The sequence below is a fragment of the Erpetoichthys calabaricus genome, chromosome 3, assembly GCF_900747795.2.
Source record: "Erpetoichthys calabaricus chromosome 3, fErpCal1.3, whole genome shotgun sequence".
NCBI lineage: Eukaryota > Metazoa > Chordata > Cladistia > Polypteriformes > Polypteridae > Erpetoichthys > Erpetoichthys calabaricus.
The window spans coordinates 183835016-183847065 of record NC_041396.2 but is presented as its reverse complement, the minus strand read 5'-3'; the positions used below and the strand labels follow the sequence as shown (position 1 = coordinate 183847065).

Below are 12050 nucleotides of genomic sequence, written 5' to 3'. Positions count from 1 at the left end.
GCTCGGGAATAGGAGATCATTTAGTTTCAGGTGGATGTTTTTGCGAGTATTGCTATTTTCTTTAGACTATTTTTCTTGTTTTGTTTTGCCTGTGTTCCTGGTGTACTCTTTAGTATTGTGGATTTGGACTTGCTTGATGTAGGAATGCATTTTAATCAATTCCTTGTGCCTGTTTTTGCTCTTTTGAACATTTTTTCCTTATTCTTCTATTTTGTTCTGAGTTAATCTGCTAATTCCCTCTCGGTTGGGGCCTGCCAGACTGGGAGCCTGCAGTACTAGTAGTAGTCACAAAGGCTGGTTAGATGGTTGCCCTGTCTTTACAGTCCTGTCTTCACTCCTAATCACAATAATTTACAAGTAAAAACAATACTTTTTAAATGCAATCATGATAAACATTTAGACGTTTGTCACTAATTATGTTATCACTAGTGTGAATGCAAAGTGTTTTCTGGTTTTCCTTATGTTTTGGTGTTGAGTGTTTGCTAACTCGGTTTAGCCTGTGGAGTACACTTCACTCATATTTGGGTTTTTTTCTATGTGTACTCTGGTTTTCCTGCCAAATCCCACAAACAGGTTCATTGATGACTCTAAATTAGTCATATGTGTAATCTACACTTATGGGTCCAGTGATGATGAAAAAAGATGACCCAGAACTAGACATGGTGATTTTCAAGATGAATGCTGACATCTCTTTGGAACATGGCTTTAAAAACAATTTAGACACTGACATATGATCAAAGTTTGGTAGCCTTAATGTTACTGGATATGGAAATAAAGTGTATTTTCCCAGGTCATTGCATTAAACCTTTATCTCTTGAATTGTAATTGGCTGTACTAATCTCTACTATTCTCTGCTGTCTTTCCAGTTATTCTTTGGTGGAGATCTGAGCCACCACCACCACATGACCTAAGCACCATGCAGCCCCATGAGATGTTGGAATGAAGACAGACATCTCAGCTGTCTACAAGACCAACTTCATAAAATCCTATCACATGAAGCATGAAAATTAAAGGGGTTTGACTTAGAAACACTTATGTTAGGGAGAATGCCCAGCCATCTTACCTTACCTTCTTGTGTTGTTAATTAACTATTTATTATTGCCTAATCTTAATTGTTTTTATTTTCTTGTAACTTTTTGTTTATCTTATAGAGCACTTTGAGTTACATTTTTGTATGAAAACATACTATATAAATAAATATTATTGTTGTTTGCTGTTTCTTAGTTTACTAAATGACTATTCTGTGCCAATTAAGCTGATTCTACACTTTTGTCATCTCATCTTCTGAAACTCCTTCCGCCCTACTAAGTTGTGTAAACCCTTCCAAGTTTGTTTAGCATTTATGTATTATGTATTGAATGATCTTGTGCTAAATTATATCATTTTATTTTGATTTTAGACACACAAGCAACAGAAAATCTAAAAAAGAAAAGTTATTTGCACAAAATAAAGAAACTCCCAATGACAGAAAAATAGTGGGTGAGAAAACTGAGAATATATATCAAAATGTATATGTCTCTGCTAAAAGAGGGTGATGTTCTACTTCCCCTTCAACATAAAGCACCATTGTTCTCTGCCCTTTAACCCTGAGTTACCATATCACTGCATGAGGGATTTTTTCTACCCCATAAAGGAGTTGCCTGTTGAGTCAATGGTTACATCCAAAGAAGTGCCTTCTTTTGGTTCCAAATAAAGGGTCAGACAACCAGGCCTGATCTGCCCTACTCTTTGCTGTAAGGTCGCAGAATGTTTTGGCACCACATATGGGGATGGGATACTGGATGGTGTTAGGATCAGTTTAAGGCAGTGGAGATGCAAACCAGCTTTAAAGATGTAAAAAGAATTAGTACTCTGAAAACATACACCAGAATGTCAACTCCATATTTCACATAGACAATAGAATACAAAATGGATGCTCGGATGGGGGAAAAAACAAAAACAAAATGGTACTATGATGATAGCACAAAAACAACAAGAAAATAAAATAAACAGAAATAAAAAGTAATTTACATGAACAATTATATAGAAAGGGTTAATCATTTTCCTAACAGATGATACAGGTGATACTCCATCCTGGAGGCATGACAGCGCATGGAAACCAATACCCTTCCAAACAATTTCTGGCAACGTCTTATTTTTGATTGCAAGGCAAATGCTTTCAGAAGTCCAGCAAAAATGACATTTATTGGCTAATTGAACAGATTACAATATGCAAGCTTTCGAGGCAGCATATTGAAATCTGTTTAGTTAGCCAATAAATGGTGTTATTTTGCTTGACTTCTAATTGTATCCATAATTGCTAACACAGTACAACACCTTACTACTAAAACCAAATGCTTATAATACTAATCTCAAGGCAATAGTACAATTCAACATATACAGTACATTGTATCCATTCAATTGTCTTTTCAATCATGCAGCTATAAGGCAATAAATGTTAATTTGGATTTATAAAACACTAGCCATGATACTTGTTAAAGACAGGTAATAGAATAATTTTAAAATATCTGCTATTGTTTGCCCTGTGTGCATCTTCTGCACCTTTTTTTGTATATTCACGTGTCTGACCATCTCATCGTCATGGCTCAAGAAAGGGGCATTCCCTTAAAGCCTGCTTCTCAAATTTTCATAGCACATTTCTCAGCTCCTGTCTGCTTTTATACACCTAAAGAAGGGGACCATTTACAAAAAATGTTGTAATTTCAACATGCTATGACCGAAATGTACGCAAATACCATTAAATTAAAGTCTGCAATGTGCACTTTAATCTCATCTGAATTGTTGGATTTGTAATTTTAAAACTGTGGAGCAAAAGGGTAAATCAAAGAAAAACATGTATTTGTCCCATACATTATGGAGGAGACTGTATGTTCCACTTTTCATATGTTTTCGGAATGTCTCACACTCTGACTATTTTGGAGGAAAATATGTGCTTATCTGTCAGATAGTATTGGATTTACAATTCAGTCCAACTCATCCATTCATCCATCCATTATCCAACCTGCTACAGTCTAACTATAGGGTCACGGGGGTCTGCTGGAGCCAATCCCAGACAACACAGGGTGCAGGGCAGGAAACAAACCCCGGGCAGGGCGCCAGCCCACTGCAGGGCACACACACACACCAAGCACACACTAGGGACAGGATCGCCAATGCACCTAACCTGCATGTCTTTGGACTGTGGGAGGAAACCGGAGCACCTGGAGGAAACCCACGCAGACACAAGGAGAACATGCAAACTCCACACAGGGAGGACCCAGGAAGTGAACCCAGGTCTCCTTACTGCGAGGCAACAGCACTACCACTGAACCACCGTGCCGCCCTATGTTAATATTATTAATCTTTTAGTTTCTGTGTGTCTATGTATTTTCTATGTTCTGTGTGTCTTGTGGGTGGTTCTCCAAGAGGCGGGGCTCAAGGCACTGCCCTCAACCCTATGAAGACTGAACAAGCAATCAGTCCCTGGCAATTTTTTGAATGTAGTCGGTAGTTTCAGTGAGTTATAGAGATTTTAGATGCCTTTTGTGTTTTCCTGGATCTGTGACCTTAATGCTCTGAGGTTTTGGGACTTATTTACTTTGGGATTGCCTTTTGCACCCCTTGGAACTTTTTGTCAAGAGGAGCATTTTTTGATCAATAAATCTTTTATTTAGAAGATCCTGTGTTTACCATTTTCCTGACTAGCTGGGGTTAGAGGATTTATTCACACTCTATTGGACATATTTTGGACTCTGCTTTCTTTAAAGGCCTAACACCACTTTTGTTCATGGAACGATCAAGAATGGAAATTCTGTGTGCTAACACAATAGAGTACTATTGATTTAAACATTTGGATCCAGCACTGGGTCACTCCTACAGCTGACTGAATTTTGCCCCCTCGTAATTCAAACGCATTAGTACGATATAAAAATCGAGAATGTAGTGCAACATATTAGAAATAATAATGCCTTTGGAGGGAGCTGCCTAATCCAGAACTTAAATATTTTCAAAAATGACTTAACATTACTTTTATTAATGATTATTTTTGATGATTCTCAGCAAATATGAAGAAGAATTCTATCTGACAAAAAGTTTGATCTCAAAGTCGAAAAAAAGTTTCAAAAATCAGGATGTGCATTAAATGGAAGCACATTGCACATATTTCTTTTTATAATTTTTTTTTTTTCTTTCAGAAAATTAAAGCAATGTGACCAACACACTAAAGTCCTCAAGGGAATGGAGCCCCAGAGGATCAGTAGGACAATAGGTTGAGCCATTTGCATGTTTAAAGTAAAATTTACAACTTTTTCTGGTACTGTTTATCTTTGATGCACTAACTGGTAAAGATTCAGCGTAATCAGTTTTCAATTTGCACATTTCTTACTAACTTGTATTTTCAAAAGTTTTATTTATTTATGAATCTGAATACAGGTACGGAAAAATAAAAAAGTGACATATTTTGAAGGAGAATGCTGGATGCAGATCTTCCGTGCATGTGGGTGGTAGACACTAAGCCTAAGCACTAAGACTGTTTTTCATTAGAGGTCTGTTCTCCTTTTAGCCTCTGTTTACTCATCATAAGAAGCCATCTGTGGCCAAAAGAGCTAAAGCCACACCTAATATCATTCAGATTCTGCTTTTTTTTTTTAATTTAAAAAGACAAGGCTAGACTTTCAGCAGATGAGACACAGTTGCTCATACAAATCTTTAGCTTAACAAAAAAAATGGCTGTTCCTCCTGTTCACACTTTGTACAGTCTTTTCTTTCTGTCCATTAATTCATGTACAGTACATAATGAACACAGGAGTATTCCTTTTGAGGCATCACAAGCTAGATAATTCTATTAATTTACATAGCTACGTCTTTGTGTTTGAGTCTTAAACAGCCTATAAGCACACACACAAATACAGTTAATAGCACCCCTACCTCATGTGTTCAAAGCTTCAAGGACTGGAATTTGACTCCTAGCCTGGTCTCTACCAACATAAAGTTTATACATTCTGCTTGCATATGCATACTCTTTCATTGGACGTCTTCTCCAGTATTATAAAGACACACATAATAATAAGTTAATGGATGATTGTAAACTGTTCCCATGTGAGTATGGGTGCATGAGTATGGCATGTGATGAAATGACATCCTTTCTGGTTGTTACTCTCAACTTTATATCTGACATTGTCCAAGAGAGACTGCAGCTCTTGCTGAAAACTGGATTTGGGTTAGCAAAGAAACAATAGACAGATTGTGTACACACACACACACATAGAGTATATATATTTAGATTTGAATACACAATGGAAGGTCTGAAACTTGAAAATACACCTTAAGAGAAGGACCTACAAGTCATAATGGATTCATCACAGTTTAAGGAAGCTATCAAGACCACTATTAGGATGTTTGGTTATATATACAATGTGTGGAGTAGGAGTCAAGGAAGGTTATGCTAAAGTTCTATAGCACACTAGTCAGGCCTCACCTGGAGTACTGTGTACAGTTTTGGTTCAAGCAGTGCAGAGAAGAGTGATTGTAGGCTGATTCAAGGACTAAGAGCTATGACCAGTTTGGAGTGATTGATGGGGTTGAACATTATTAGCTTAAGTAAACAAAGATTAAGAGGTATCATGATTGAAGTGTTTGACATTATGAAAGGAGTTAGCACAGTGAATCCCAGCTGTTACTTTAAAATGACTTCAACAGTAATACATTGACACAATTGGAAACTTGATAACGGTACATTTTACACAAATGTTAGTACAATTTTCTTCATTTAGAGAACCACAGAGACAAGGAACAAATTACCAAGTAGTATGCTAGAGAGTAGGTCTTAGGTACCTTCAAAGCCTATCTTGATGTTATTTTGGAGAAGGTGGGTGGAGTAATATGTAACAGTCAGATTCCGTAACAGGAATAGGATTTTAAACTGTGAAATTTAAACTTATAGGCCTTACTGTCTACCTGCAGTTCTTTTATTTCCAGAGTGTTTTCCATGCTGCTCTTTCAGTCAGGTAGTTTTGTTGTGAATTGCAGAATGTAACTATCAAAAACCGTCATCTCTAAGCTTTGTTAATAAACACAACTCTATAATTAATCATCTGTAGATGGCTGCATTGACATTTTTTGAAGGAATTAAGACTCCATCTTTGGAGATTTTTGGCACACTGGACTGTCCAGTTCAAAAATAATAATAATAATAATGCATTTTATTCATAGGACACTTTACATTTGTAGTAAATCTCAAAGTGCTACATAAAAAAGTTTTAACTATGGCAAAAAAAGTTAAAAACAGAGATAAAACAACAATAATTAGTAGCATTCTTGTTAATATGCTTTCCTAAATAGAAAAGTCTTTAACTGTTTTTAAAACAGCCCACAATCTGCTGCGTTCTCAGGCTCTCTGGTAAGGCATTCCAGAGCCATGGAGCAGCCACTGCAAAAGCTCGGTCACCCATTGTATGAAGTTTGGTCATAGGGGGGCGAAGGCGGATGGTATTTGCAAAATGGACGTTTGTTGTAGTGGATTGTACTATAAGGAGTTCCTTAAGATATTGTGGAGCATTTCCATGGATACACTGGTGAGTAAGCAAAGTTTGTATTCAATACGGAGGTGAACAGGGAGCCAATGAAGTGACCGAAGGATTGGTGAAATGTGGTCATATTTCCGCACCTTCATCAGGATGCTTGCAGCACTATTTTGAATTTGTTGTAGCTTTTGAAGGCTCTTGTTGGGTATCCCAATGAGGAGTCCATTACAATAGTCCAGTCTGGAGGAGACAAATGCATGAACCAGCTTTTCAGCATCACAGAGGGAGAGGCAGGGACGGAGTTTGGCTATATTTCGGAGATGAAGGAATGCAGTTTTACAAAGGTGATGGACATGTGTATCAAATGACAGATTGGAGTCTAACTTGACACCGAAATTTGTAACTGAAGGGGAGAGGGCAATGGTACGGTCAGAAAAGGAAATACAATTTATGGAGGAGCGAAGTTGATGGGGGGTACCAATTAAAAGAGCCTCAGTTTTGGTGCTGCTCAGTTTGAGGAAGTTCTCAGATATCCAAGCCTCAATCTCATCCAAGTAAGAGGAAAGAGTTAATGGAGGTGTAAGGGAGGTCGAATCCAGTCTCACATAGAGCTGCATATCATCTGCATAACAGTGGAATGAAATTCCATGCCTGCTGATGATGTGACCGAGGGGTAGCATATAGATGTTGAAAAGGGTCGGCCCAAGGGTACGAGATTTAGCATCCCCTAAGGCCACGTCTGTAAGATAGGACTCAAACCACTCCAGAGCAGTGCCAGAAAGTCCAATCATATAGTGGAGACGATGGAGGAGAATATTATGATCCACTGTATCAAATGCAGCTGTGAGATCCAGAAGGATAAGGAGTGATGGAAAGCCCTGGTCAGCAGCCATCAGGAGGTCATTGGTGACTCTGAACAGGGCTGTCTCTGTACTGTGAAAAGATTAGAAACCAGATTTAAATTTTTCAAACAGATTGAATTTTTTGAAATGATCCTGAAGATGGACCAAAACAACCTTTTCCAAAACCTTAGACAAAATTGAAAGGTTGGATAGTTTGCTATCAGTTCAGGATCCAAAAAGGATTTTTTTAAATGAGGTCTAATTTTTGCAGTTTTCAAGGCCAATGGGACTAAGCCTCTCTGGAGAGAGTTATTAATGATATCAGCAATAAGAGGGCTTAAATCCAATACATTCGCTTTTACCAGAGGAGTAGGAAAAGGGTGCAATGAACACGTTGAAGGCCTCATCCTCTGGATGATGCCCTCAACTTCTTTAACTGTGGTACAGAGGAACTGAGAGAGGCAGCCCATTGGCTTTGATATGGAAACATCCAGCGATGGAGGGCTGGAAACAGACAATGGGGAGTGGAGGGTGTCTACTTTGGTGTCTTACCTTAAAAATGATTTAGTATCAACCACATCTCATAAGCCCAGTTAAAATTGGGTTCCCAGATTGTAGGACAATATTCAATTGAACATGTCTTCCAAGTATACAGAAAAATGTTCGACAGTTCATTGATAATTACTACCATTTTATGTGTGTGGCATAGGGGTTATGAGATAAAAGGCCTGGTTACTGTCTTGCAAGTTGCAATATTAAGACTAAGATAAACCATCTGATTTCAGGGAAGGTTTTCTGCATTTCACAGCTAATGCTAATTTGTGGTGATGTAATTAAAGCTTTGGACTTCAAATCCCGAGGTTGTGGGTTTAATTCCCGCATGAGCAAGTTACTTCACCTGCCTGTGCTCTAACTGAAAATTACCAAAAAATTGCATTTCAAATGTTGTAGGTCACCTTGGATAATGACGTTAGCCAAATAAGTCAATGTAAATGAATATATGGCAAAGTGTATCAGGCAGGTTTTTGGCGTACAGATTAAACAGAACTGGGCAAGCATTGAGTTTTGTGGTAAACTGCATACGGTGAATAATGTAAAACATGAAACTTAAAAAGTACTAATGTGAATGTAACATTTTCCATACAGTATCTCTACTGCAGCCTTACTCATTGATGAAAGTTAGAAACAATGACTTAGAAAGAACTTTTGTAATGTTATGCTTAGCCGCAAGACGTTTATGAGTTGTATGTGAAAAGTTTATATTCATATTTACAAAGCATTTATATTCATCCAAAGACATGAATTGCTCAGGAATTCCAGGGAGCACCCACCTCAATTTTTCATTTCTGTATTTCAAAAAAAGATAATTTTTAATCCATGAAGATAGCATTCTGGCTCAGTGTTACCCTATCTATGTTTGCCCATTTGATGCTCTTTATTTGATATTAGTAGCTCACTTTGAACACCATTGCACAGAAAGTACAAATTATAGCTGCCTTCGTTTCTCATGTTATCTTTTGAAACCAAAATAAAATAAAACAGGAGCTAAAATCTCAGCCCTTTCATAGTCCATGTGGACTTTGAGTGTTCTCTCTGAATACTCTGGGAATTGTCCCGCATCCTATAAACATACAGGTTAGGTAAACTGAAGACTCTGAATTGGCTCAGAGTGGGTATTGATGTGAAGACTGGGTGCTGGGTGGAATGGCCTTCTGTTTGCAATAGGTTCCAGCATAGATTAATTTCCCATCTTTCTTCTATTATAATAATAGTAGGGGTACCCAGCGCTACCTGTAATTAAATATGGTGCAGGTGCTGTCACTTAATAAGTTCCTGGGAGAAAAATGTTGGAATTAAACCAAACATTCACTAACTAAACCCATCTTGAGCAACCACTTTGCATACCTGTGCCAAGACCCCTAAGGGGGCAATTTTCCACTAAAGCACAGACACAGGCACTAAATAAAGTTTGCTAGGGTAAAATGTAGGAATGGAGAACCACCTATGGTCTTCCTCTGTACATATGGGGAGTCTGTGCAAAATGTGGTTACAGAAAGATGATTAACAGTGTGAAATAATTGCATACCACACTAAAACACATTTTGCTTTATATATCTGAATATATAAATCAAATTCAATAAATGAGTGTGCAGAGACAAATACAACAAATAAATAAAAATGAGTAACAGGAGAATACTGTAGAATATTATGACTACCCTGCTTGCACCACAGATGCAAAATAGAAGACAACTAAAATTTCTTTCATTATTGTAACCAAAAGTCATGGCTGTGAATGTGCACTACTTCTGCTTACTCTGCCTTTTATAACATAAACTCTTTCAGAACTCTCTTGCATTGCTGGCAGCTTTCATTTTACCTTTTTCAACTTGCTGCACAACAGGGGACCCAGCTACATTCGCAGGTTGTTCAAAACTTAGTGAAACAAATCAAAACCATACCTTCTGTAAGATTACAACATCCAAATGCCCTAATGTAAGACTAAGCCTGCAATTAATTATTTGTTTCTCATATAGTGCCTGTCATGGTATTCCCTTATTCCCTTCAGTGTATTGCTCATTTCTATCTACTCTGCTCTCTTCTTCCTCTCCTCTGCATTTCTCAGTCCCACAAATTCTGCTGGATTCCCTGCAGATGTTTTCCATTAAGAGTTCGATGAAACTGCATCTGCAAACTCTAAGATCATTCGAGGGGCAGAGCTCTGAGCTTCAAGCCATTTTTTCCAGCTGTTTCTAGGTTATTCGACTCTCCATTTATTTTTCTGCTGATAGAAAGCAATCTTTTGATGTTCAGTGCTATTTTTGAGAGTATATAAAACTTACTATAGTGTGAGCATGATGATAGCTAGCTATCAATATATGAGAAAAAAATGATTGCTAATTCTATTTGATTATTACCCTTTAAATATTAAAATAAATTATCATTAAAAGGGCCTTACTGTGACCACATTCTGCTGCCCCTGTATTCCTGGGTCAACAACTGATGAGACAAGTCCAAGTAGTGCGTAGAAGAGCCATGCCAAAGGCCAGATCTTCCAAGACATTTCTTCTGTTTCCTAGAGTAGATCTGGACAATTTTCTCCTGGAGTCAGGTCTGAAGTTTAAAAGTTCCCCTGCTGCCTGAGCCCAGATGTGCGGCTGCTGCTGCTGCTGTTGCTGACACAGTCTGAATGAGGCTCTGTTTAGAAAAAAAATATGAAAAAAAAATGAATTTCCTTCCCTGTTTGTGGAGCTGTTTTTTTCCCCTAGAGCCTCATGCTAATTGGCATGCAGCTACATAGTCCCAAGCGGGAAAGGGAAAGAAAGCGAGCGACTAAGAAAGGAAAGAGAATAAATGTCAGGATTGCCTGTGCCTGAACACTTTGCTTGTACTCTCAACACTTTATCTCACCTTCAGCAGGATGCAGGATGAGTCTACAGCTAGGGATCTGGCTTCTTTCACAGCAGCCCTTTGCCCTCAGAGGAAAGCATGTTCCGCCCTCCTCATCTGCTGTCCAACTAGTGAGCTCTGGCTTCTGCTGTGCAGACAGCTGCCGGCCCATGCCAGCCTCCTCCCCTCGGCTTGTTTTCTCAGGCACGGTCAGGTCATTCAGTCAGAGAAGGTGCCAAATATTTTAAAACAGTACTGAAGGCCTGAGCTCACTGAGTATGTCAGCAAGGGTTACTGCAGTCAACTAGCACTACAAAAGAGGTCTTGTTTCAAAGAAGTCATCCCGCTCTTCCATCAGACTTTCACTTTTGTTAAGACAGCAGAATGATAGTTTGCCTTTTGAATGAATATCCTTGACTTTTTCATCTCGGCCTCTTTATCAACTTGTGATTTGTCAGGGCATGGAAGATATGAAATAAGAAATGGCACTAGAAACTTCTCGCCCTTTCACAATAAGGAGTTTGTCTGTAGATTTAAATGCCATGTTGTATCCTGCATGAAAAGGCTTACAGTGCTGAGCAAAACTGTAGGAAAATTCCATCATGAGCTGATCCATGCACATTTCTTTAAAAATCATTTTATAAGAAGTTTCAAAAGTCCCAAATGAAGGATATTTTAATTGGTTTTGAACTTACAATCCACTTGCAGTCCAAAATGCAATCTTAACTGTCTAATCTAAATACACCAGCTAGTAAAGTACTTTGTGATTAAATATAAAAATTTGATTTTGTTATGTATTATTTTAAATTTATTTGTATTAGTTTTATTGTTGTTTTTGTTAATTTTGAGTTATTCTTTTCATGTTTTTGCATTTTTTCTGTTAATTTTGCCTATCATGTGTTACTTCTGTTCAGTACCCTTAAATGTACCTCCATTCCCTGTGTTTTGTGGGTGGAGCCCTAGGAGGTGGGGCCACCCTGATGTCATGAATGCTGGGTCTTCCTTCTGGCTGTTTATTTGCGAAATCCAGCACTTGAGTATTGAAGATGTTTGGAATTGTCCGCAAGTGTTGTTTTTTGTGGACTTACTAGTTTTTGACATATATTTTTGCTGTGTTCTTGGATTATGCTTTGTTTTTTTTTTTACTTTTATTGATTTTATTGTCAACATTCAATACAAATAGATCAATTTTTTCAAAAAATAGGATTGAAAACAAATCAACCCCCACCTCTGAGAAAGAAAGCATAGTCAATGGAGTAAAACTGAAAGCTAGTAAAAATAAATATATTGATGAGTTTAATAGGCAGATAAAGATAAATGG

The 12050-nt window shown here is 37.8% G+C and overlaps 1 protein-coding gene across 1 annotated transcript in view; it reads right to left on the bottom strand.

The window, feature by feature from the left end:
* Window positions 1-10874, bottom strand: part of lama4 (laminin, alpha 4) — a 127200-nt gene extending 116326 nt beyond the window's left edge. Inside the window, exons 1-2 of the mRNA XM_051925239.1 lie at window positions 10751-10874; window positions 10299-10537 (exon numbers count right to left, since the gene is read on the bottom strand). Of these exons, the coding sequence (XP_051781199.1) occupies window positions 10299-10403 (105 nt within the window). The 5' untranslated portion in view covers window positions 10404-10537; window positions 10751-10874. The remainder of the gene's footprint in view (window positions 1-10298; window positions 10538-10750) is intronic.
* Window positions 10875-12050: the final 1176 nt, after the last annotated feature.